This window comes from Apis cerana, linkage group LG1, assembly GCF_029169275.1.
Source record: "Apis cerana isolate GH-2021 linkage group LG1, AcerK_1.0, whole genome shotgun sequence".
NCBI classification, from domain to species: domain Eukaryota; kingdom Metazoa; phylum Arthropoda; class Insecta; order Hymenoptera; family Apidae; genus Apis; species Apis cerana.
The window spans coordinates 10,426,456-10,454,409 of record NC_083852.1 but is presented as its reverse complement, the minus strand read 5'-3'; the positions used below and the strand labels follow the sequence as shown (position 1 = coordinate 10,454,409).

General features: G+C 29.5%; 2 protein-coding genes, 2 long non-coding RNA genes and 1 pseudogene across 21 annotated transcripts; 3 read left to right on the top strand and 2 right to left on the bottom strand.

Moving 5' to 3' along the window:
- The first annotated feature begins 1,799 nt into the window (after positions 1 to 1,799).
- On the top strand, positions 1,800 to 17,513 carry LOC107997677 (transmembrane channel-like protein). Of its 6 annotated transcripts, XM_062070982.1 has the most exons (18): positions 1,803 to 2,289; positions 2,640 to 2,809; positions 3,918 to 4,089; positions 4,269 to 4,506; positions 4,586 to 4,774; positions 5,013 to 5,248; positions 5,815 to 6,006; positions 6,360 to 6,608; positions 6,694 to 6,763; positions 6,844 to 7,009; positions 7,528 to 8,238; positions 8,325 to 8,431; positions 8,705 to 9,000; positions 9,121 to 9,300; positions 9,507 to 9,627; positions 9,701 to 9,845; positions 9,909 to 10,086; positions 10,313 to 10,486. In XM_062070982.1, exons 2-18 carry the CDS (start codon positions 2,788 to 2,790, stop codon positions 10,461 to 10,463), a joined length of 3,423 nt encoding a protein of 1,140 aa, XP_061926966.1. In that variant the 5' UTR covers positions 1,803 to 2,289; positions 2,640 to 2,787; the 3' UTR covers positions 10,464 to 10,486. The 6 variants fall into 6 exon arrangements, with proteins under 6 accessions (XP_016911963.2, XP_028522256.2, XP_016911970.2 ...); XM_017056474.3 differs by having other exon boundaries at positions 1,800 to 2,809; positions 9,918 to 10,086; XM_028666455.2 differs by lacking the exon at positions 10,313 to 10,486 and adding an exon at positions 15,559 to 17,513 and having other exon boundaries at positions 1,802 to 2,809.
- On the bottom strand, positions 6,013 to 7,819 carry LOC133665668 (uncharacterized). Its single transcript, XR_009828812.1, has 3 exons — positions 7,682 to 7,819; positions 7,499 to 7,592; positions 6,013 to 6,640 (listed from the first exon to the last, which is right to left on the bottom strand). It is a non-coding gene; the product is annotated as an uncharacterized LOC133665668 (long non-coding RNA).
- On the bottom strand, positions 10,491 to 24,904 carry LOC107997721 (sarcospan). Of its 12 annotated transcripts, none has more exons than XM_062071024.1 (11): positions 24,796 to 24,840; positions 24,271 to 24,430; positions 21,643 to 21,729; positions 21,247 to 21,371; positions 19,980 to 20,332; positions 19,618 to 19,780; positions 18,710 to 18,887; positions 17,860 to 18,060; positions 12,383 to 12,549; positions 12,201 to 12,296; positions 10,491 to 11,986 (listed from the first exon to the last, which is right to left on the bottom strand). In XM_062071024.1, exons 6-11 carry the CDS (start codon positions 19,741 to 19,743, stop codon positions 11,579 to 11,581), a joined length of 1,176 nt encoding a protein of 391 aa, XP_061927008.1. In that variant the 5' UTR covers positions 19,744 to 19,780; positions 19,980 to 20,332; positions 21,247 to 21,371; positions 21,643 to 21,729; positions 24,271 to 24,430; positions 24,796 to 24,840; the 3' UTR covers positions 10,491 to 11,578. The 12 variants fall into 12 exon arrangements, with proteins under 12 accessions (XP_061927008.1, XP_061927015.1, XP_016912016.1 ...); XM_062071031.1 differs by lacking the exons at positions 24,271 to 24,430; positions 24,796 to 24,840 and adding exons at positions 21,975 to 22,171; positions 22,292 to 22,491; XM_017056527.3 differs by lacking the exon at positions 24,271 to 24,430 and having other exon boundaries at positions 24,796 to 24,883.
- On the top strand, positions 12,543 to 14,967 carry LOC114577481 (uncharacterized). 2 transcript variants are annotated; one of them, XR_009828810.1, is made up of 3 exons: positions 12,543 to 13,219; positions 13,445 to 13,644; positions 13,722 to 14,967. It is a non-coding gene; the product is annotated as an uncharacterized LOC114577481 (long non-coding RNA). The 2 variants fall into 2 exon arrangements; XR_009828811.1 differs by having other exon boundaries at positions 12,549 to 13,644.
- On the top strand, positions 24,792 to 25,823 carry LOC107997359 (uncharacterized; annotated as a pseudogene).
- Positions 25,824 to 27,954: the final 2,131 nt, after the last annotated feature.

Genomic DNA, 27,954 nt, shown 5'->3' with positions numbered 1-27,954 from the left:
AATTTGCTTTCTCTGTCTATATTTATTTGTGTAAAGCATTCTAGAGATGGCGCTGATTCCCATTTAACATATCTCTTTTTTTTTTTATTCTACTCCTTGTCTCTGCTATCTGTACATGATTACGAATGAAGTATGGGATATCAATTGGGTAGCTTTTTATCATTTTTCTTTCAAAATTATTCTATGTCACTTAGTAATGTATAAAATATGGATATTATATTCTTGACTTTTCATTTGTAGAACGAGAAAAATATACTAAATATATATATATGATATGAATGTTTAACTGCTGGTAAAAAAATTGACAATACAGATAAACAAAAATCTTGTTCGATTACGATTAAAAAGGAATTTTAAATTCTCTCGAAAAATGATACTGGTGAACAGTTGTTTATTATAATTTATCGAATCTTTTATTTTTTTAATTTTATAAAGCATTCAATTTTTAAAACATACAAACATATATTGTCATTTAAATATCATATATAAAATGAAATGCTTTATATACTAAACTTAGAGATAATCTGTAACAGAATATTTGTTCTTATTTGTAATTTTATCTATTTTGAATCTACCTTCAATTCCACTATTAAATCAATACTATTATTAGTATTGATTTAATTAGCAAATGTATCAAAAAGTAATATTGACTGAGAATTAAAAACTGTTATCGAATTTCAATAAGTTTTTAAAAAATGAGTATTCATAGAATGCATCTGATAATAATTAGTAAAAAGTTTTGAGAAAATTAAATTCTTGAATATAAAAGCTTTTAATTACTCTAGTTATATCATTACTCTTAGTTATATCAAACTTCTTTTTATAAAACATATAAAGTATAATTGCAATAAACGTAAAATCTAAATTAATAATATAATAAATCTATATTAATAAATTAATAAATTAAATAATAATAATAATAATAGTTAATAAAAATAATAATAAAAGATAATATTTTTATATATAATAATAACGAATTCAAACATTAATATTGCGTCTATAAATAAAATTTGAATTTTTTAATAGAAAAAATGATGATAATTCAATTTTAATGATTTTAAAAATTATTCCAAATGATTTTAATGAAAGTTTTATAAAAATAATAACTATAATGATAAACTTTATAGATCTTTACTAAAGATAGACAATAGAAACAGAAGAAAATATATTTTGGGAATTTCTGAATCTCGTGTATTATGTATAATAACATGATGTGAAATTTTGAAGAAAGAATGATTATCTTGAAAGCGTAAGGTGGGGTCACGTGAAGAATGCGAGTTATACGTGAGCATGATTGCTATCTAGGGTGCGGCACGTCGCATGTGACCTCAGTTTTCCGAACATTTACACATTGACACATTTGTCATGTTTTATCATTGACCGCTCATCTATGAATTCATATTCTTAAAAATTAATTACAAGAAGATGAATTAATTCAAAAAATGATTATCACTAATATATGATATTTTAAATTAATCATTTCATATATTTCTATGAAAAATAAAAATATATGAAAATTTCAAAATTAATTAAGAATTATAATATAATATTATATGTATATTTTTGTGATATAATTTTAGCCTATACGTATTATAAATTTTATATTTATTTATGTTTACTGTATCATATTCAATCATTGTAATATTTTAACTTAATTAAAAAAAACGACATTATAATATTTGTTTTTTCTTTGCTTGTTACAAGGTATTCCAAATGAGATTGTAATAATAATTATATATATAAAAATATAAATATTTAAATTCTAATGAAATAAAAAAAACAAATATTATAATAATTTTATATAAAAATTCTTATTTTAAATTTTTTTTTGGCAATGCAGAAAAGAATAAATAATTTTATTTTATCTTAAATATTCTTTTCTGTAAAGTTAAATTGAATCATTATTATTAGATCAACTTATTTTTTTTCTTAACCAATACAAGAGTCAGTTAACAAAACGATCGTTAAATGAAGTATCTACTTATTCCTAATATACGAGCTTTCGTGATTTCGAAGATTTGTGCCGTGGACAGACACGACATCCCCAATATCAAATAGAACAGACATAACAATCAATTTATAGATTTTAACACAAGGGTGTTTCCACTAGGGAATGACCAGGTTGTCTTTTATTCGACACGTTGTCAGTCCTTTCGAATCCATCGTCTCTACTTCGTCTCTACTTCGTCTCTAATCTCGTTTTTATTAATCCTGCAACATATACTTGCCACCTTTTGTGATCAGTCGATTTCTTCGTTGTTCGTTTAAATCTTTCCCTACGTTATAAAGGTAATAGTGCTAGTTTCTGATTAATAACTTTAAAAATTGAATTCGACGAGAAACTTTGTTGAGTTTTTATAACGAATTTAATAAGAATCGTGTACATATGCTTTTCTTCTCTTCTATGATCAATCGATTTCTTCGTTGTTCGTTTAAACCTTTCCCTACATTATAAGGATAACACCGTTAGGTTCTTTCCTAAGTAATATCTTTACAATTAAATTTGAATTTTATCGGTGTTTATAATCAATTTAATAAAAATCGTGTTCATCATTCGATCACTTATGAATGCAATACGTGGATGATTTACGGATAAAATTCGTGCGACTAATTCTTAAAAATTTTGTTTTCTGTGATAGGTGGAACTTTCATCTCTGTCGATCGACTGATTGTCAATTTCGTCGTTTCGGCGAATACGTCGAGAATATATAAGAGAAAGTTGTTTGAGTTTGTCAAGTGAAGAAAAAAAAGAGGGAAAATATCATTAACATCGGAAATATCACGGATATGCAGATAATCCCTATAGCTGGTTTGTACGATAAAGAGATTATTATTATAAATAATTCATAGGGAATATTTATCTTTTGATTACAAGCCAATTCATTTAAATATTTTTGTAAAAAGAAAAAATATAAAAATAAAAGTTGGTATCATAACATAATTTGTATATAGTATACAGTATCTTTAATATTTATTTTATTTAGATTTACATTTTTATATGTACAATTATTGTTACAGTAGAATATGTTGTAGCAAATATTAAATTTAATATTAACGTAAAATTAGAAAATTTCATTGAAAAAAGTTATTATAACAAACACGAGAGAATTAAAATGTAATAAATTAAATTTATAATATAAGAGGAATAAGTTTGTTATTTATATAATAATAAACAATATTCATAGTTTAATTATTATAAATTAGAAAACTTTAATATTAAGTAAAAAAAAAGTGAGTTTTATTATTTAGTAAAAAATTTTATAAAAATATTACAAGTTTTAATACATACCATCTCGTCTAATTTTGATCGTTTTAAATGTCTCGTTTATTATTTATAATAGGAATATCAAATAAAAAAAAATCAAACCTTGATATTTTGAAAACGTACGAGATATTTTTTTGCTTATTATAATATTTACACCTTTAAATCAACTAATATTTTTCTTCGACACTTTTTCTATGAATAATAAATGAGATATTTATTTAAGATGTTCAAGTTAGATGAGGCATCCTATACAGAGTGTTAATATATTCATGAGACATCTTTTGAGAGAGATTCTAGAGGTCAAAACAAATATAAAATAAGATAGAAATAGGATGGAGATAGAATACTATTTATTTTACACGCGTTTCTCTTCATCTTAATTTCAATTGCTTATAACTAGATTGCGGATGTTCGTGCAAAATAACATTTTTATGAACGCGAGATAAAAAGAAATAAAATTTTAAATTGAGATTTGTTTCTCTCTCTCTTTATTTTTTTTTTTTTTTAGTTTCTAAAATCGACTCTTCAAATATGTTCAACGAATGTATTTAAAATTGTATATAAAATTAATATTTAAGAGATTTATATAATAATGAATAATCCTCAAGAAATTATACGTACATTTAACGTGCGAATTTTTAATGAATGTTAGAAGAGGAGGATAACGAGGATGAATACTCTGCTTCGGCGTGCGAGATCATGCAACGACGAAGTTCTAGCCGTCGGCAAAGTAGGCGAAAACGTCGACCGTCCTCTCCTTTCAGCATCGAAGCTGAGAGTATGCTTCGTCGAAGATCTTCCGTTTATACTATAAGCTCCGGAGAGTTAGTACTTCCATACTTTCTCTTTCGATTCATTTTTATAATTGATGCTGTAAATACACTCGATGAAAATGACCATTAAGCAAAACGAGCAATTTAAAAAAAGTGTTCGATTAATGAAATAATTGAAAAAAATACATTAGTCGGATAAAATGGAAATGTCGAATGGAATACTTGTGCAGAACCGCGATCTCGATGGAGGAGAGCGGAAGCCAGGAGCAGATATTCGAGAAACTGAAGTTGCACAAAGAGGTGTTGAGCGGAGTGAAGCAACAACCTTGGCCACTTCGTAGGAAAATAAAGCTGGTGCGGCAAGCGAAGTCGTACGTGAGAAGGCACGAGGGCGTCCTTCAGGAAAGGTTGGCCCAGACTCGAAGCACTAAAGACGCCATTGCGCGCGTTTCTCTGTTCGCCACGAAAGTAATAATTTCTGAAGGAAAATTATTTGCATCCTTATCTCGTGCTCCGTCGATTTTTATTAATTTTCATTCGATTCTAGAAATGGCAATATTTCCGTAGAGAGATAGTGAACCTCCAAACGTGGCTGATTCCCTGGGAATTTCGCATAAAAGAGATCGAGTCGCATTTTGGCTCGGCGGTAGCCTCGTACTTCATTTTCCTTCGATGGCTGTTTTGGATTAATCTCGTCATGGCGATTATCCTCGTTGCCTTCGTGGCAATTCCCGAGGTACAAAATTCCAATAATTAAACAATTAATTAAGTAGCAAAATTGTCATAATTTAAATAAGCAAGCAACTACAAGAAAATTATCTCTCTAACACTAATTTTTAAAAGAGATACGAAGAGGAAGATTTGAATCTTAAGAAATATTTGGCAGAAAAATAAGAAATTTAAATTTAATTAATTCCTATTTATTAAGAGGAAAGAAAGTAGTCAAATTTCTTCACATTTTTCGCGATATGCAGGTGCTCACGGCAGATGTAACTGCGGCGGGGGAACGGAAGATTATGCTCGAAGAGGAGAAAATAAAGTCGAAGCACTTGCTAACTCTATGGGAATTCGAGGGAATCTTGAAGTACTCGCCATTTTTTTACGGCTGGTACACCAACCAAGATTCGCAAAGCGGTTATAGATTACCTCTAGCTTATTTCGTCACTAATCTGGTGGTTTACATCTACAGTTTCCTCGCCATATTGCGCAAGTAAGAAGTCGAATCGATAAATTGATATTTCGAATTGATTAGATTCGTTGCAATTAATAAAAACATAAATTTTAATTATTTAATGCAAAATATTTTTTTTTATAATTATTCAATTAAATATTATTATTCGCGGTAATAAGCCATTTTATCTTTCCAATTTTATAAACGTAAAAATAAAATTTAACTAATTTGTCCGAGTATTTTTACGACGATAATTTTCGTTAAGCTGATGTATCACGCTTATTGTGTGGAAAAAATTACGTGCGTTAAATAAATGAAATTTGTGTGTCTTCCTATAATAATTATCCATAACGAATCAACTTGGAAATGTTAAAAAACAATTAATTCAATTAATAACATTGAACAAATTTATATATATATATATAGAATACGTAATTATTTCTCAACGACTCATCTGAAAATTAAATCTCGTCTGATAATGAATAAATTTTCAACCAAATCTTAAATTGAAAATATTTCGATATATTTAAATAATGGAATTGGATCAGAATCGAGGCTTAATACGTGTTTGTTGTGGAACAATTCGATACGAACGATGCTCTTAGGATGGCAGAAAATTCTCGGTTGAGCAAACTCAGTGAAAAAGAGGACGAATGCGCGTTTTCCTGGAGATTATTCACAGGTTGGGACTTCATGATCGGCAATCCTGAAACCGCACATAATAGGACGGCGAATCTCGTGCTTGGATTCAAAGAAGCTTTATTGGAAGAGGCCGAGAAGGAAAAAGACGAGAGAAAGTGAGATCATTCGAAAAATTCCATTATTATTCCATTAATATCTTTATAAAGTTTTTGGCATTTTGATTTTTGATCAAATTTGCATTTACATTTTACTTTCGTAATTAAATTTACAAAACTTAATAGTAAAAATATGTAAACTGTAAAGTGAACATTTTATTGTGAAATAATTATATATGTAAATATTAAATACGATACTACAGATATCTACTATTTGTATATTCATTTTAATTGAATTTTTATAATTTCTAATTACATTTTATCATACTTGAAATTATTTTAACGTGGATTTTATTATAATTTCATTATTATTGCTTCGTGAATTTAATGCTAATTTAATGATAAAATTTTAGTTGGAAGATAATATTGATGAGGATCTTCGTTAATGTATCAGTGATAGCGTTATTGGGATTGTCGGCGTATGTCGTAGTGAAAATTGTTGCACGAAGTTCCAAGGAACTCGAACAGAGTAATTGGTGGCGTCAAAACGAAATTACAGTCGTGCTGTCACTAATCACATATCTGTTCCCTGTATTCTTCGAGATATTGGGCCTGCTGGAGAGCTATCATCCCAGGAAGCAGCTGCGTTTACAGCTTGCACGGTAAACTTCCCCTCTGGTTTTATTAATTTTCTCTGAAATTATTAATTTTACGATTATTATTTTTGATTCAATCCACTTATTGCAGAATATTATTTTTGAACATGCTGAATCTGTATTCTTTGATATTTGCTTTATTTGAAAAAATTGATTCAATGGTAAGTGAATCGTGCAACATATATGAATACGTTGTTCAAATGTGAAATCAAAAAAGTATTCATTATATTAATTGTTATAGAAACAATTAAGGGATCAATCGATTAAGAATTGCACGTATAAGCCTATTAAATGTGATAAAAGTATGTTGAAATCACAACAATTCATGACATTAACATCTTTAAGTTTAATCTTGGCAAATAATATAACTGGAATGCAATATAGTAAGAAAGAAATTACTGAAACAAGTACGTTTTTATTGCATTTGAAATTTTCTTATTCATTTATATTTTATATTTTTCGATTATCTTTTATCTTAAAGATAGAATAAAAGTTTCTATTTTTTTATATATCTTTATTTTTTGTTTTCTTTGATTTCCAAAATATAAATCAAAAGTATTGGGTTAACTGAATTGAATCAAGATCGAACCCGAATCCACTCGATTGCTCATTTCGGTTATCTGTATTTATTAAAGTAATTGCGAATTTGAGAATAAAAAAAAATATTTTTTTTAAATTGGAAATTGCATTGAAAATAACAATAATTTTCATTCTCAATTATAATGACTATTAAAAATAAACAATGGAAATAATTCTTCAAATTTTTATTCTCAAATTTTACGACGGTTATATATCTTTTTCTTTTTCCATTCTTTTCTATATAGCTTTTCTTTTTCTACTTTCTATTTATAATCTCTTAATCTCTAATCCTTCTCTTTTAATTCTTTAACATTTACCAAGAACCCTTTTGTTCCGAATAATTCAGCTCTGCCAAAATTTTCACTGCTGCCAACAAATTTATATCTAAACCCGATACTCGATGAAAAGTTCCTGGAAGAAATGTACAATTTCGAAGATTATCCTCCTGCGGATTACGATAATTACGATTATATTAAAACAAACGAATCGAATGAAATTACATTATATCCTCCAATCGAGAATACGACTGAGGATGTCAATTTTACAACGGAAATAATCGAAAACGATAACATCAGTGGAACAACTATTTTCATTGTTTTAGAAAATTTTACCGAAACTTCCTTTTTAAACGAAGAAACTAACACCACTTTTACGACTAGTATCTCCTTCAACGAATCTGTAATTTATTCGGATGAAACGACCGAAAAAATCGACTATAACATGAGTACAACTAGAGATATTGATTCGAATGACATTACCGAAACCTTCGATGCAAGTTCAGAGAGAGATGGAGTCACAGAAATGAAAGAGAATTCAACATCATTATCGACACAAGATAATTATCAACATTTGATAATTACAACGTTAAATACAAACGTGGAATCCGCGACAATTACGAATAAATTTACTGAGAAATCTATTCCTACAGAAATGATTGATAAAATTTCTACCACTCTTGAATCTTCGACATTGGACGAAAGTGTGATTCCTCTATTAGAAAAAGATACAAGATACGTGAAGTGTTTCGAATACGTATGCACGGTCACACAAGATACAAGTACGAGTGAAACAATTTATACGTATATTTTAATTGTATCATGATTTTTTCTACATTTTTTTTTATTTTTATTTCTTTCATTATAGTCTCCTCGTCGAAACAGTTAGATCTGAAAACTCGAAAGAAGCTTCGCCATTCGTGTTGGGAAACGGTATTTGGACAAGAACTTGCTAAGCTTACTGTAATGGACTTGGTGAATTTATTTTTTAATTAAAATTGAAATCCCAAATCAACTTAGATTCTTTCTCACGATTGAATAATTTTATAACAATAACATTTTTTCTTTTGTAACACTTTCTTTTTTTTTTTTAATGTTAAATTGCTTAAATGTTTAAATTGATTTACTATTAAAAAAGATATTCAATATAAAAATTTTAAAAAAAAATCTATAGGCATCTTTAGAATTAATATCCCTTCTTCTATCAAAGACTGTTAAAATTTTCTTTTCCTTTTTTTCTTATTATAGATAATTATCATAGCAAATACATTGACTATAGATTTTATTCGTGCTGTCTTCGTGCGATTCATGAATGGTTGCTGGTGTTGGGATCTTGAGAAACAATTCCCTCAATACGGTGATTTCAAAATTGCTGAAAATATACTTCATTTAGTGCTCAATCAAGGAATGATATGGATGGGAATGTTTTTTAGTCCTGGATTAATGGTATTAAATCTTTTCAAACTTGGAATTCTCATGTACCTTAGATCTTGGGCTGTTATGACTTGTAATATACCGCATGAAGTAGTTTTTCGAGCTTCCAGGTACACATTTATGCTTTAGAAATCACTTTTTTTTTTAACTCTTAAAAATAAACAAAAATTCACTTGTATTATTATTTATTTATCTTTACTCGTTTTGAGATATTATTTTTCCTTTTTCAGATCTAACAATTTTTACTTTGCTCTATTGTTAATAATGTTATTCTTGTGCGTTCTACCCGTTGGCTATGCTATAGTTTGGGTAAAACCATCGTTGTATTGCGGTCCATTCTCTGGTTACAAGAAAATTTATCATGTAGCCACGAAAAACCTCACTAATTCTCTTCCTGAGTTAATTAAGAGGTATTCAGTATTTTTTTATATTAATTGTGTATACGTGTGTATGTAAATATAATTGAATTAAATTATATTTAATATTTTTAATTATATATTTACATAACAAAACATATAATTATGTAGTAAATTCGTCTTTTTATTAAAGAAACGTTATGCATATTTTCTGCATTTTATAATTTTTATTTTTTATTCATCATTCCTTTTCGTTTCAGGTGTCTTGATTATATTGTCTCTCCTGGCATAGTAATTCCATTAATTGTTCTCATGATACTTATTATTTATTATATGATATCACTTACCGGTTCATTGAGAGAGGCTAATAATGATTTAAAGGTAATTATCGATTCATTATTAACTTTGTTCATGACGAGAATTTAATAATTTATTTATTGTTTGTTTTATTCAGATACAATTGCGCCATGAACGTACCGAAGAACGGCGAAAATTATTCAAAATAGCGAAAAAGAGAGAAGAAATGTCCGACACGTTGAAATGGAAGAAAATGTTACCAGTTTTATCTAAAAACTCGATAACAAAGAAAATTCTTAAAGGTAAGTAAACGATAAGATTTAAAATAGAGTAATTTTTTTCAAAAAATATTAATAAAATTATAGATGATTCAGAAGTTGTAGAAATAGAAAACGCATCGATAGAAGTTTACGTAGATGAAAGGAAAAATTCAGTTTCGGAATTAACGGATAAATTTATGGAACAGGACGTAATATTACATGACCAGACACAACACACATTTTCTGAAAGTGATAATAATGAAAAAGAACCAGTTACCAGCAGGTAATTATTAATTTAAAAAAATTATATTTAAATTATATGTAAATTATTTTATTATGTATATATATATATTATTAAATTTATTTCTTAAGAATTATTATTAAAAACAATGTTGGAAATCGAATTTTTAATTTGATTGATTAACATTTACGTTTAAATTAAATTATTCTTAAAACAAATATGATTGGTAAAATTAATAAATACCGATTTTTAATCAAAAATTTTTAAGTAGGTTGATAAAAGTTTTACACAATTCTTGGGAATCACAGTCCAGTGATTACGCTATTATACCAGAGATTCGCATAAACGAGATCAAGAAGGAGTCAGAAAATAATTTTCAAACAACTTTTACAAAAGATTATGATGAAGAAAAGAGATAAATAAAAGATGAAAGAAGAAGCTATTAATTATCTTATCTAATAAACTATAATTAATTTATTTATCCATTTATGACAAAAAGATCTTCTTTACAGATTTGAACGATTCTAAAAATTAAAATTTCTTAAAATACACGTATTCAAGATGAGGTATAAAATCGATAACATTAAAGTAGAGAAGTTAAAAGCGTTTCATTCATTCATTCTTGTGTGTAATTTACTTATTCTTTATGGTCACGAAACATACACATACACAAACACATACACAAAACACAATCAATTTACATTCAATTATAATTGCTAATTACATCTAAAATACTGACGATCCATACGGAGATTAATCACGCATGGAATGACCCGTTATGTGTATTAATTATTACATCGTTTATAATATTATAGAAATTGACGCATTTCACGCATCCCCCCCCCCTTAAAAATATGTTTCTATCATCTTTAAAAACTTTTTCATTAATTAATCATATATTAATGATATGTGTATACATTCATACAGTAATATTTTATTCTTCGATTACACGATCGTTTCGACCCAAAAGTTATTATTGCTTATTAATTTCTTCTGTATTACTGATGAATGTCTAAAGTAGAGTCAGGTTTCAACATTTTAAAAATTTACGAATCGCTTAATACATTTTATCTGACGTAATAAATATTAAGAACACATTAAGATCGGTAAATTCCATCTTCATCCTATATGATCTCTGCATTATTTAAAAAATACTATTGGTTTCTCTCAATAACAAGCAAATGACCGATACAATCTTTTTCAAAAAAAAGATATATAAACAATCTTCAAAAATCATGCACAGATCTATCTATTTTCACATCCGAGACTAGTTCACACGTATTTCAATATTTCATTTCTGATATCTCTCATAAATAAACACACTAATGCTTTGTTATCAATCCTCTTATAATTAACCTTTTTTACATTAAAAAAAAAAAAAATTCCTTAAATCCGAATGAAATCCATTATTACTGTTCACATGCCCAGTTTCATGAGAAACTCTGTCGTTATTCGATTCGAGACTTGTTTAAAACGTTCCATCGTCCATTGTTAACGAGGAATAACGAAGATACGAGATATCGTTTAAAGATTGTCATCGTTCGCTCAAATTTGGATTGTATATTGGCCTACTGCTCAGAAAATTGTTCCCGCTGATCGGATTCGTCCTGACTTGCATGTACTTTGGTCTTTTGTGCCTGGTGCTCCAATGTAAATAAGTGTACCAGCCAGTCACTACGGCTCCAAGAGCGTTGCAAGTGATGGAAAAGATTAGAAGAATGGTCAGGATACTCTCGACTTCGGGACAGTTCAGGTCAATGTATCTAACTGCCGTTTCGGTGGAATTCGATGCGCTCTCCCGGGGCTTGCACACGCAAGTAGCATTCAACACGCGTGCTGGGTTGCATTCCAGGCCCATTAAGCGCGCCAGGTGTATCGCAGAGAATACGCAAGCGATGGAGCATGTCACTGTTGCTAGAATAGCTAAAAATACGCTAGTTACCTGTTTAAAAAAGAACATATTTCAAACATTGAAAAGGCTATGTAAGGCTATAATAATAGCTCGTTAAAAGGAAGCATAAGTTACAGAGATAATTGTTTAATCAAATAAATATAGACGTTTGCGATAAATTATATAAAAATACGCAAGATTGTATGAAATATCAGTGTAGAAGTAAAATATTTTATATATTCATTCGAAGTGAATGAATTATCACCTTGGTCGACGTGAGACAGAATCCAGGGCTCATACCAGGATATTCCTTCTTGAAACAACACAACAGGCAAATACCAAAACTACCAGAAAGTAATAACTACAAATGAAAGAAGAAAAGGGTGACCATTGATTCGTTGATTTTTCTTCTAGGAAGAAAATTGTCGATTATTATTGAATACTTACCGGCATTCCACTCCAATAAGGATTATCCGTGATTGGCAAATGAGGTGCCCAAAGCAGTAACCATAATGATAGAACAGTAATCGCGACACCGAGGATCGTTTGTAACGCCGCCAAACATCGTCCCAACCGCCAATGGTAAACTAACGGTGGCAGAAATTTCTGTGGTCCTGAAAAAGGAAATATCTCAAATAATAATAACTATTAAAAAGAAAAATTATTTTCTTCTTCGAATAACAAGCAGTAAATAATAAATATATTCATTGAGTATGCGCCTGCTCAATTACATAACCTATTTATCATATACGAAGAACAAATTGATTTTATTCTATTTATTACGTAAATATGAGTAACAAGGTTGCACGCGATACGATAGAAATATTAGCGATGAAAGGATAAAAATACGAAAGCAGGTATGTTTATCAATGGTCGGTAAGTATGTACACAATTTGAACATCAATGCTAGCAAATCTAGATAACCTAGATAATCGAGAGAAAGAGTGCCTGCCAAACTTCTTTTTACCACGTATATAACGCGATGCTGTATCTTGCGTGTCGTGTCTTTCTCGCGACATACATTTTTCCCACAGCGATCAACGATCGACACAACGATAGATTCCGAGAAACGAATGTAGGGCCGAAAGAAAGGAGCGTTTTCGAACGAAACGGCCTCGCTGTCCCTCCTTACAAGGCATCTTAACCGGACGATTGAACATACCGACCTTGCCGGTGTTGAACTCTGTCAGGAAACTCGCCCACTAGGACTGTTTGTGCAACATTGGTAACGGAAATTCGATGAGAAAGGAGATAAAAAAAAATACGTATATAAAACGTTAACAGGTTCGCCTACTATTATGGCTAACTCGCGTCAATGTAATCGTTCGTAACTTCATTAACGACATCTTGCGAAATCGGTGAGAAGTACGATCGAGAAAGTTTATAATCGATATTTCGTTTAATTACAACGATTAGGATTAATTTTCTTTTTTACAAAGATAGATACGTGGAATTGTTTCTTATTATGCATATAAACTGTAATATAATCGTTAATTATTCCTTTTCTAGATTATTAAAGTAATATAAAAATTATGTGGATCTCTATAAATCCATCGTTAAGTGGCATTCACATTTTTCGACTGAAATCAATTTTTAAATGTTGATAAACTGAGGATAGAAAAGAAAGAAAAATTTCTTGTGATTTATGATCGCAATATTATATTCGGGAAGGAAAATATATTATCATTTAGATGTATTCTTTAATAATGGTAAAATCAAAAAAAAATTTGGCTGAATTATTTGAACTGTTTTAATTTAATAATATTATAAACGATTTAAAATTCAGGATAATAATGGTTGGATATTATTCAAAGTTCAGAGAGAAGCTGAAGATTACGCCTATAGAATGCCAGCTATGAAAGGAAATTCTTTCACCTTCTTGCAGGATATTAGTCGACATTCGAAGAATATTAATGGAAGGCAGAAGATCGTTGACCGACGAATATGGCGAAAAAAGAAATATATAAAATTTACGGTGTGGCAAATTGCGGTAGCCCATTCTCAATCAATACAGCGTTTCTTTTGTATGAATCTTGCATACAAAACGAGTTTTAACTGTACCAGATGTGTGCAGAGACAAGAATAGAGGAGGAAAAAAATTGATCTTATCTGGGACTCGTTTTTAAACGGATCTTAATACGCACGAATCTATTTCTAAAAAAAAAAAAAAAGTAAATAAATATTCCTTATAGAAAATATATAAAATAAATAAGCATCAAATTTCAAACATTTCTTTCGTAAATATAAATCAAAATAAAATATAAATTGAAAGTTATGTAAAATAGAAATTAATTCATAAAGTAAAGTTTCATACGCATAAGTGTATATAAAGGAGGAAACGATTCTTAAAAAAAAAAAAACCAATTTGTGCCGGATGCAAGCAATAGTATCGTCTTTTTATTCGCGGAATGATTCATACGATGCAAGAATGCGGTGCTCGAATGCGTGTCGTTCCCATTGTACACCGATTTTATGTATACGTGTGCACATGTATGTCGTGCTCATTATAAGAGAAGAGACTGTATTGCAGGTAGAGCTTAAAGGATTGGATAAAAATATCGTTTGTAAATATCGTTGCCGTGATAAAAGATCTTTATTGCATTTAAAAATAAACAAAACGTATATGAACTTTAAGTGAATTTTTTTTTTCTAAAAATTAACACGTGCAAACTTACGAACCACACCGTCTGTCTACTTTCGATTTTGAAATAGATTTGGAACGTGTAAAAATTATGCATCGAAGAATTTGTTCTAAACTGCCTTAAATTATCACGTGCTACGTTTTTATTACACAACGGCCTCGATACATAGATAATGATGGAGCGTTCGACTTGCGTAAGAAGAAACATGGTAATTGTGTAACTGCATTGTAGAGAGCTGCCACTACCGCCCACGATACTTCCGATCTCTTGACAATTTTTATCGCATTGCCTTAGATGTCACTGTACGCGATTGCGTATGTTCACCCTAACAGATTCATATGATCCTTTATACGACAAATCACTCAATAAAATACAAGTTCAATTGTGAAACGACGTAACGATGTATAAATCACATTTCTTTGAATCTATTTGCATTAATATAACATATACAAAATGTATATGTTTCGTGAAACATCTTTGGCTCGAAGCCAAAGCAAATACGAACGCAAATATGTCGATTTTATTATATATATCTGTAAGTTACAAACGAAATTGAAATTAAAGAAAACTTAAATTGCTCGATATCTTTGTATATCACATTGTTTTAGCTTCTGAAAATTGAAAAGGTGTTTCACGAATGTGTTAACACTATATTGCACATTTTCGTTAATAGTTTCTAATTTTGATGAATAGTAATGTACAAAATTGCACAGTATATCGCGGTATGTACATTAACCATTCAGATATCAATGTTTTTGATAACTAACCTATCCATCGTCAAGTCTCGTGACTCACTTGATGCTCTATTGTCTCAACTACACTGATAAGAGGACATAATGAATTCAGTCAACATTTTCTTATAAATAACGAATTATTAAAATATATTTTATTGCTATTCTCTTTCAAATTTTTTTCTCACTAAAATTTATATCGACGTCTTATATCTTTGCTTACTTTGTTTCTTTTTTTTCTTTTTTTCAGAACCGTTTATCTATTGCATCTGAAAATAGAATTCGACGATGATGGGGATGAAGCAAATCCAAGCTTTACCATATGGAAGAAAACTAAATTCTCACATTTCAATTCACGTTTAAACTCTCACAAAACATACGTGCTATTTATATAACATTTCAAAAAAAAAAAAAAACGTAAGAGAAAAATTGTTTCCTCAACACCCTAAAAACCATAAAAATATTTTGTGCAACAATAATAATTTTTATCAAAATTTTTCTACAAATATTTCGCACAAAGTTTTATTAGACGAGCATTTCTTTTTTTTTTCGAATAAATTGAATTTTTTGAAATTAATTTAACATCGAAATTTATTTTGTTCGAAAGTGACTATCATACGTTCCAAGTTACATAAACTTTAATTGGCTAATTGAAATTGAATAAAAGTTGTAGTACGAAGAAGTCTTCAACTTTTTTAGTGTAATACGTGCGTCGATGTAGCATGAGCGAGGTGAATAAAACGGAAAAAATGATTAGAATTACACCTAAAGTTCGTGCACGCCAACCCGTGAACGGGTTCTCTAAAAAAGATCACATGATACATTTCCGGCTTGCTACTTCCGCTATTCGTGGAGTAGCATGTGTAACCACTTTAAAACCACGATAATCTGTGGACCTCTTTTCGTTTCAACTTGCTTTTTTAACTAATAATTTCAAAAAAACAGCTAACAATTTTTTTAAAAAAATAAGGAATTTATTTAACGAGGAATTGCTAAATTTTCTATTTCAAAAGACGAAACATAATCTTAAAAAAAGTGCAAGAAAATATGAAATTTAAAACGTTTCATAAGTAAAACTTAAAATATACGTTGAATTCGTAACGTATAATTTAAAGAGTGCGAATATTTTTGCTGTGAAATGAATCGAGGAAATTTCGAAGTTTTCTTTAATATTTTATTATAATTTTCCTGATTACCTTGGCAGAAACCTCAATACGATTAGTTTATTTATGACCGCAACATTACAAGTACAGGACGAAAGTCTAAGTCACGCGAACTAGCTCCATCATGGCTGAAAAAATTTCAAGAAAGATTGACTTGTCCTGAACAAGTTTATGTTTTTTAATGACTTGATTGGACTATCTTCGATTTATTCTTTTTCGAACAGACTGAAAATAGATTAGAGAGGAAATATTTAAGATTTTACGGAGATTAAACTGGAGAAAAAAAGTATCGATAAATATAACTATGTAAATACGAGATAAATAGCGAGATAAAAATTTTAAACATAATCGAATATTTTATTATAATTTTCAGAGTTGAAAAGGGCAGACGAATTTAAATTTGAAATCTATTGGTGTTGAATTTCATAAAAGAGAAGATTTAATGCGAATCGTAATATAAATTGATAATCGTTCACAGCAACATTGTACTTTTCTCCTGTTTGAAAGAATGTTTATTACACCGTGAAAGGCCGCTTGGTGACATTCGAGCCTCGTTCACGTGTATTATACCTGTTCCGATCTCTGATTTCGTTAATCAACAAGCGTTGCGTCCGTGTTATTCAAGATGAAAACAAAAAAATTGCCAAGTTATTAAATATTTGACTGTAGAAAAGATTTTTTTTTTCCGTTAAAAATGTTGCAAAAATAAGCGTCTATAATCACAACACAAGCAATTAAAAAGAGCGAAAGAGAAATTTTTATATAACAATTTTTATAGGAATATTTTGCTTGTTATATAACATGATGTAACGATATATAGATTCCGAGAATAGTTATTGAACAGAAGTTTCGAGGAATGACTTCAAAGAATATCTGTAATTATCGTATATTTCTAAAAATTCAATTTAAAATATTCCTACATATAAAAATGGATTTAAATATTTTCGAATCTTTTATAGAATTATTAAGAAAGACTGTAATGATCTGTACACTAATGATAATGTGATGTCATACAATACGTAATAAACTGTGAAAAATAATAATAAAATTCACTGTAAGTTTCTTTAATCACTTTTTGAAGAAATAAGTTAAAAGTGAACATTGTTTTAGCATTATTAACTTTTGGACAAATCAATAAATCTTCGAAAGGAATATGTATAAAATATATATATATATATGTTAATTAAAAAAAAATAATAGCAAAATTATGAAATGATAATAAGAGTTTGCAATTATTCTTTAAGGTAATTTTTTTAGGTATTAACAAGATATATTTATTCATAAATGTTATCTACGTTATTTATGGGAAACGAGAAAGCAGATCAGTCTTCGTGAAATAAATTAAGAATGCAAGATTTATGAGTCAAGGAAAGTGATCATGTACTCACGATGCCCGCTTCGATGCAGTACGATCATCCTGCTGTGCCTAAGGGAATTCCTCGTGGGCGTGTGACGGCCAGCAATTTGAGACGCCGCCAGATTAACGGGAACCGTGGTTGACAAACAATTGGCCATTGATGGGGCCCGTCCTAACTCCTTCTCCTTCTCAAGCCGACAAATTTTCCCTATGTTCCCTGTCGACACTGCACCTGTCGTGACAAATCGTTACGAAATAAACTCGAAGGTAAACCTTTCGAATGAAAATAAAATTGGAATTTGAAAAAGAAAAATTTTAAAAAGAGAAAAATTAGAATATATTAGAAATTTGAGATGCGTACTTTAGATATCGATTGATCAATGTTATTATTTATTATTTATTAAATCGAAATTAAAAAAATTCTTTTACGTTTCACTTTAGCCTCGTATTCGTTATCAAGATGGTACGTATGACTGACTAGAAAGCGCACAAAATTTCCAATGCTGCTTTGTTTTACCGTGATGGTGCACGAACAAAATGAAATTCGAGAAAGTTTACTTGAATATCTCTAACACTAAAGTGTCGACCGAATTTCACTCGTGACCGTTCTATTTACAGTCGAATAAACTTTCCTAGTGCGCTATCCAATTTTATCTAGCAGTAGATAATACTGATTAATACTAATTGTCTTAATTAATGATATAAAATGAAAGAAAAAATAAAAATATTATTTTTATTTTTATATATATTTCGCGTATAATTTTGTTTTATTTTATTATATTATAAATTAATAATTAGTAATTGTTATCATCAAAAAATTGATTAATTGAAAAAAGGAAAAAGATAGAAAGAGATTGAAAATTCATCTGATTGAAATTCACCTGTGACTTTGGGATTTTGGATCTTCGTCACGTTACCAGTACTCACTGCACTATTCACACGATTATTGTTATTGTTATTGGCCGTGGCCATCGACGAATTAATACCATTATCGCGAATTTGATTTAAATTGTCGGCACTTAGTGCGGAAGTCACGCAAGGTGTTACCATTGGCACGTCCTAAAGAATGAAAAAAATACGGAAATTATATTTCATTATATAAAATTATATTTAATTTTAAATTAAACTATTTCCATAAATAGTTTAATAACAATAATAATATGTATAACTTTCGTATTAAAAATATATTATTAAATTCATGAAATTATTATTTCAAGATGAATCGATTTTAAAGTTCAAAGTTTAAAAATTATGTTTTATCGCGATCAATTGCGACGACGAATTTTGTATTTCTACTCCATTTCGTGTAAAATTCCAATATAATTACGACATTATCGACTATGCACATTCAGTAATAACGAACCATCAATAAGCAACCGCACCTCTTCCTTATACACGTGTTACTAATTCTCACACATCGTGCGTTGCGGTTTGTCTCACTCTCGTTTTTCTCGCTTAACTAAATTCGTGGTCAGACTACCGATAAACCGTTACAACAAGCCTTGACAAGAATTAATTACTTAATTGATAAGTAATGATTCACTATTACATAGTACGAGACTAAGAATATTAAGCAAACATCTTTGTACGTAATTTAACGAAAATTTTCAAAAATTCGTTGAAAAATTGATTAAAAATGAATTACAAATTAATATAAAAATTTTGATTTGAACATGCTTTTATGTGATCATACCTAATACGTATATTATCGTTCTTGTATATGTAATGAATTTCTAACTGATAAGATACGAACGTAAACAATGACACGTGACACAGCACGAGGGTTCACCTTAAAGTTATCATAAAAGCTAACAGGACGGCTCCTTGGCGCGTACTGAATCTCTTCGTCAGGCTGCATTATGTTACCACCGTATATCGTCGTGTCTAAGGGCTGCGCGCGCACCTCGTCGGACATCCTGCGCTTCTTCCTTTTCTAAGAACTTTCGGTGGCTCTGAAATCATATAAAAGATTTTATTATATTTTACGAAGAATATCTTTATATTTTTTATATCAGTGCAAATTCATGATCAATCAATCTCATCATCAGGACAAATTAAAAAATTATAATAATTTAAAACTTTCACTAAAAAAAGATACATAAGAATGTTTATAATTTTGATGAAACGAACGAAATATTTCAACATTTATACCTAAACGGTTTTTTGTCAGCTCGTAACAAAACTTTTCCTCATGACGAGAAAAAAATTATACGTATTACTTCGATCTTCGAAATCATAAATCTTCAATTTCTTGGGAAAAACACGTGCGTCCTTGTTCGATTGTTATATGAATCACAACAGTTAATCCAGTGATAAATCAAACGGAAATTTCTCTTAATCTCCTTTGATGCGACATAGGTCACGCATCAAATTCTTCTCCTTTCACATAAATGTGAAGGAAAACTGGCAGAGAATCGTTCACGATCAGCGTTCCTCGATTTCTCTGATCGCCTCTATCCACGTGACCAGTCACGTGCGCCTGCTATCCATCACCCCATAAACATCTGAAAAATGGAGAGAAATCGTCAACACGGGAATAACCGTATTCTTTTCCAATTCAATCGATTTGTATCAATTATTTGAGAAAAGCATTGCACGTTTAATTTTTAATGTATCGTTCGTTTATTTAATCATTGAAATCGATTAAGCTTTGAAAACGTAATGAGGAGAATTTAACTCGATTGCCTATGAAATCACGGATTTTGAAATAATTTTATTAAATTCTAATTAATTAATTGTAGATACTTGGTTAATTCTTTCGGTTAATTCTATATTTTAACAAAAGTACTTAAACTTAATGTAACAATTATTATAAATATTTTTTAAAAACGTGTACGGCGCAATAGATATATTTTATTTAAAAACATTATTTCTCACATTTAAGTTTAACGAAATCAGATAACTTTGTAAGAATCGTGAATCACTAGAAATTACAATATAATGAAACGTCACGCCTCGTTGCGCGGGAAATATTTTCTTGGAAGAAACTACATAAATACACGCTCCCTTTATAGTCCCTTCAAACTCGTTTAAAAAAAAAGGTTATTTTATCCCATGGGAACTACGAATACATCGTTGATATTATCATCTCGCTCATATATCATATATTACACATATCATAACCTATTAAATCGCGTTTCCTAATATACACGAGATACTTAAGTAAATATTCTAATTATCTTATTTTAACATTTATACAATAATAAAAAAGTTATTATTTTTCGTCAAATTTTTATTCGTGAAAGCAATAGATAATTCGGTTTTCCTTCGTTCTTCTTCGTATTCGCCGCCTGTGAGTGGGGCTTTACTTTCACGATCCAACTAGATCCAAAGTTAATACCGACTGGCGTTGCGCAACATGGTACGCAACGCAATAAAACCGTGGCGCGTTGAGACTCTGTACAATGATGTGACCTACCTATACCGGGGTTGGTGTTCGGGTTACGGCTGGAAATAAGTCATTTCTCCATTAAGCCCCTTTATGCGGCGCTCACAGCCACGTCACCGTGACTACAAGTTTACTGAACTCTTAGAAAAATTTACCTAAAAAAATTGCACGATTATCATACTTAATTACGTGATTACTAATATCTTCGATCTAATTGTATATACATATATTTAAATGTGTATAGTTAGTATTAACGTTTCGTAAAGTTGCATGAATTTACAGAATAGATTTGCATTTAATTCTACATGTAATATCACGTATACCAACAGTTTTTGCTTTTGGTTAATAACATGAAATTATTTTCTTAACTTTTTTTTTTTTCGAACGTCTTGAGAGAAATAATTGATATGCAAATAATTAACTAACCTCGAAACAATTCATTATCTTTGTAATGAGGCTAAACTAAAACGGAACCACTATCGTTTATTTCCAGTTATTTCCTGCGTGTTTTATCTGTGTAGATAATAATACTATTTTTAATATAATTAATCGTGTAATCATAAAATTCGTAAGTTTCTTTTTCAATATATTTTTAACATGTTTAATCATTAAGCGGGATTAATTATAGGAAACGAGATAAATGTATCACATATTCTATTTGTATGTTACGTGATGCTATAGGTATGGCTACCAAAATACATATAGTGTTGCCAACTATGAGGAGTATAGAAAATTCATACAATTACGTAATTGCTTACCACGGAAAAATGATAATATATTTGTAGGATATTTATTTAATCGCCACTTGAAATATTTTTTTTGAATAAACTTGCTTATATACGTCTGTTATTCAACTCGGTATAAGAAGAAGAGAAAAAAAGAAAACAAAAACAGCAGAATTATTTATATATCGAGTAAAAGTTGACTTGATTCGTTCACGTCGAAATAATACCAACTGAAACAAAATATTTTTTGGAATGATAAATATTTCACGAAATTTATTTAGATAGTAATATACTCGTGCTTGAATTAATTACTTGATTATGAAAAAATATTTTTCTATGTATGATCTTACATTATTTTGAATTTATTGTTACATAAACCCGTTTGCACATGCTCCAATGAGAAACACGTTCGGATTCAGGAAATGAACTGAAATATTCGTGAATCACGATCATATGAGATGTTATATCAAACAAGTAGGACAAGTTAATCTCTGACGTTGTAATATAACTAATTGATTTTCGAAGGTTTAAAAATTAAGTTTTTATAACTTTAAAAATAAAATAGCAAAGTATACCAAATGATGTTATAAATATCAGTAGAATATTACGAGTAAAACAGAAATAAATGGAATATCAAAATTTATGGAGAAGAAATTTAAAATAGGCGGCGTACTAATTAATTCAAAAAATTCAAAAATTGATCGTACATAATAATTAATACGCCTGCTAGTATTCCACGATTAAAATATATAAATCGTAAAATATATATTGCTGTAATCAATGGATCAAAGCACACAAAGCAATTGCTGTTCTCTTCCTTATTTTTTTTACTTGAAAAAAAAAAGACAGACCGTATAATCGCAATATATATATAACATAGATGTATAAATTTATATTATTCCATGCTCAATTGACGATAAATACAGCTAGCTACATTACAGCTCGACAAATAAAAAAATAAAGAAAAACGAGAAATTGAAACGATGTTGAGATATACAGCGAGCGGAGTACCATTGCTCAGATTCACAATGACAATTCGGCATTTTCGCAGCACAAACGTGTGCATTACGTCATTGAAAACGTAAATCTGCACAACCATGCTCGTTTCGTATCAGATCTTAGTGACTTTACTTATGTAAAATATATACTTGTAAATCAATGAGATTAAAAACTCTTTTATCGATAATCCAGTAATCGAGCTAATATCATAATATCATAGTGATTATCGTTATCGATCGCAAAATCGATTGGGTTAAAAAAAAAAAAAAACGAACACGCATTATAAAGGAAAAAAAATTCGAAACGTTGGCAAATAATTTAACGCATTCCAGACACTTCGTGGCGGCTAATTCGCTACGTTTACGCGAGAAATGTTGAGCACGTGCGAACTTAATGTTGTTCTTCTAATTAAATTCTCCAGTTACAAAGCAAATGTTCCCAGGGTTCATGAACGTGCGACTGTTATCAAGGCCTGAAAGTGCGATATCGCGCCGTTTTGCACCGCTATTGTTCGCCTTCTTTCATACGAAATGAACTTTAAAAGAGGCAATATCACCGGAAGGATGCCACCGTCTTTGAATGCGCACTATGTGCGTAATGAAAAGCGTAATATTTCGTATCTTGGCCACGGATCGGCCATTTCTATCGTTCTAAATTTTAAATCTTTATCGCATCTGTTATTATTTCTTCTAATGGGATATTTTTTTAATGTTATTTCTTATTATTTATTTATTTAAAATGAGTTTATTTTGAAAAGGAAAAAATAATGATTGTTGATTTCATTTTAATTATTAATTATTAATTAATTTATTATATTTATAAAAAGATTATAAAAGAGAATTTTAAGAATTTTCTAATTATTTTTTTTTTATCGTTATCCTCTATCGATACTTTATGTAATTTGATGTAAGTTTTAACAAGCTGAAATATTCCATTTTATTAGGTTTAAATCGTAGAAACTTTTCCCTTAATTAACAAATTGTCACTCAAGTTTGTAAAATAATCTATTATTCCGATACGCTGTTCTATTTAATTTTAATTTATATGCTCGATCATTTAACAAGTTAAATGAATTTTCTATCAGAAGGTTATATTTCGAAATGGAGACTTGTATTTTTAATACGCTCGCTATGTCGCGTTTATCAGACAAAACAAATGTTTTTTCTCATTTATGATACTTGTACAACTGTTGACTTAATATCTGAACGTGAATTCGCGCTATTTTTCCACTCCAATAAATTGTCCACAATGCGTTCGATTTCAATTTATCCAATTTCGATAATTAACGAACATTGTCAGATAAAAGATGAAACATCGTAAGTATAAATACCTAATACTATTGAAGAATTATATCCGCCATTGATCGATTTTTCCAAAGATCATCGATCCTCGAGAGATTTATCAAGCAATTTCAATTGTATGAATTTACACTTCGTTTTATAATTTTAGAAAACACTGGCTAATTTTTTTTTTTTTATCCTTACTCTTCGCTATTGATCAAATATCACAGAAAAAAAAATTGGATTAAATTAAAAATAAACTTAGGGGGATTAAAATAAAATTTTAATCATGATGTTAATTAAATTATTTTTCCTTTAGAAAAGAAACAATTTGATCAAAAGTGACGAGTTATTTTATTAAATCATAATCTGTTTAAATAATCGCACGAAAGCACGTGGATAGGGAAAACACTTGTTGAATACTATAACAGTAATGGTAATAGCGAAAAAATTTGTCAAAATAATATTTTTAACGCGAGATATATATATATATATATATATAATATTTTTTTTTTTTTTCAGAAACTTAAGAATCAAGGCAAACGAATAATTGAAGAATTTTTAAATCTAATTACTGGAATGTTGCACAACACAATGTTATTCCGTTGGTGTCGCAGTGACAACTGAAGTCTCTCTGGGTTTCACGCGTCTCGAACTCCCCAGACCCCACCAAAGTGTTCACCAAACTCGAGGAACACCAGGTGTCAGCGGGCTTCAACCGAACGAATAAAGAAGCAGGTGACGATATATTTGCCGTGAAACATCAACAAAACATCCCGCGTTTCGTGTGATTTAATATACGATAAATTCGCAACAAGTAAATAGCCGATTTTTAATTTCTTTCTTGTTTCATTTTTTTTTTATTATTATTCCTTGTTTGCAATCATCTTAGATTGATAGATATATTAATTCGTTTATTATCAGATCGATGTTTGAAAATCATAAAAATATATTTGGATATTACGAAGTAATTTTAAAAAATTTTAAGAATATCAAGTTCTTTTTTGATCGTGTTTTTTTTTTTTTAATTTAACTTATCTAATTTTTACTGCACGTTTGTTTACGATATATTTAATATATTCATACGATTTTAGGTAGAAGAAATTTTTTTCCACTTTTAAAATTGGATTTATTTTTTTTTTTAAGGTATTTGAGCACCACTGGCCCCCTCACTTTCACGTCATCTACGATGTTCCAGAAGGAGGTTTGATGAAGGAAGTTGTCATAGCCGTGGAAAAGGGTAAAAGAAGGAGGGGAATCGGTCGTGCTTACCAATTGACGTTTACCTTGAACAATTTCTTGCAGGCTTATTACACTCTTTTCTTTCTATTTCCATTATTTTTTTTCTCTTTTTTTTCTTTTTCCTCGTTGAAACAGTGATCGTTTTGAATGATCACCTTAGACTTATTTGGTTCAAAAAAAAAAAAAGAAAAATACAAAAATAATCGTAAAATTCTAAATTGATGGCACGATAAAATCGAAGGCCGGCAACGTGATTAAATATTCATATAATAAATCTGGAGAAGCAGGTTTTATTTTTTTTGTAACAAGATCTGTGAATAACAAATCCAATTATAATAATTACAATTCCATAACAAATCTATTTAAACATTGTTAATTATTCATTTTTACTTATTATTTTACTCTCGTATTTTACTCTCGTAGCATACACATAATGAAAATTTTCTAAATTCTGAATAACTCTAATTTGATAAAAGATCATACTGCGAATCGATTGATCTGCAATTATTCACAGATATTTTTCACAATTTCACAAATACATAGCTTTATACCAAAAAATTAAATGCTATCATTATTATTGACAATTTTCATTTTCATTCTTTCATCTTAGATCATAGAAATTTTCGTTATAATCAATCATCTGATTAATTATAAAAATTTGTTCTATAAATCGTCAAACTAATTTCCAATCGTTCCTGAACTAGTTTAAGAAATTTTAATCAATTGAATTTAGTTTTGGTGATAAAATAATACGCAAATCTTAATTTATGAAGCATATATTGTTCGAAATAATACATCGGATAATCATTTTTATTTACTTTATTTCTATTTACAATAATACCAGGATATGAATAGAAAAATGTTTATTCCCATTCTAATTAATCATCATGTCTAAAATTTTCTTCATAGATATTTAGAAAGTATTTAGAAAAAAGATAGCAATTGTTAATACAATCTTTTGTAACAATTAAAACAAAAAATTAGATTATTATTATTTGTAAAAATATACGATTACGTAGAATTTTCACATAAGTTTTTACCAATACTTAAACGTTATATAATTGTAGTTAATAAAATTATTACATTTTTATTTCATTTGCGTCATTTCTCCAATGTTTGATTGAAATGAAATTAAGATGTCTAAGGAATAAATTCTTTATATTGCAAATGTACAAGCATTTTTATTCAAATTATGTAATTGTTTTTAACATTTTTTTCTTAATTTAGAAGCATTCGTTTCGTGTATACAATATTGATCTAAATAGAAATTGCAAATTTTTCATAAATTTAACAAGAAACCATATTTTAATACTTAAATATACATCACATTTTTTAAAAATTCCTCAAACTCAAACACTTGGAAAAGAAACTTATTCCAAAACCACTTCATCTACACCTATATACAGCGAAAAGTTCGAAGAATATGATGAATATGTATAATAAAATATTTCATCCAAATTTAATAACAATAATAATAATAAAAACACATCGACATTTCTAAATTCTAAATTTCCCTAATTCAAACCAATTTTTCAGATGAAAAAAAGAAGTAATCATGGAGCGGCAAGTGGAACATTTCACTCTCGTGTCCCGGACATCGTCGGCCCGCAATCACAGCCACCCACATGACGGCCGTTCATTCATCCACGATCATTCCCTCCTCCTTAATGAGACGCGCCACCTACGACCGGTTCGATATAAATTATGATTCTTTCATATGGGACACGCATGCGTAATCGTATTTCCTCTGTCTCCCCTATTTTATATACGACGTTCATCTTTGTCCAGAGCACCCGTGAGAGAGAGGGAAGGAACGACGCTGGCAGGTTCGAATACCTGAGGATGGAAACCGGTCTCTCGAAATCGTCTAAGTCGAGAGGCGCAAAAGAAGCACGCCGATCGCGGCAGAAATTCCATTTCCAGAAGAGATAACGCGTTCTTTCGCAGCCGATCATTCGAGGATTAGCGCTATTCGAAATGGAAACGAAACGTTTAATTTAAGAGTTGAGCGAGATGCACTGTTTCTTGAACATCTTTCCGAAATAATCAAAATTGGAGATTGAGGAAGATTCTGAAGAATTCTGAAGGAAAATGAAGGAAGTGGAGGAGGGAAATCTTTTTCTTGAGGGAGACTTTTTGTGGTGAATGTGAAGATGACGATATTTCTATAAATGATATATATATATAAAATTGAATCAGAGAGGCATCATCGATGATGCCAAGCGTGGATAAAGTGGATTAAAATAGATTACTATTCTTGACGCGTATGATTTTAAAAGAGCAAAAAAAAAAAACAGGAATACATCCGTGAAGGTCGAGTATTTTATTTCCTTGAGAACAAATTTTTTTCTCCTTTTAATAATCGTTCGTTTTAATCCCTCACTTCTCGATTAAATGCTCGAAATCTTATGTAAACTTTACTTCCGGCGTGAAAATTAGCGGGCGAAAGACGTAGATTAGCAATCTAGTTTAGCAGCAACGGGGAATAACGG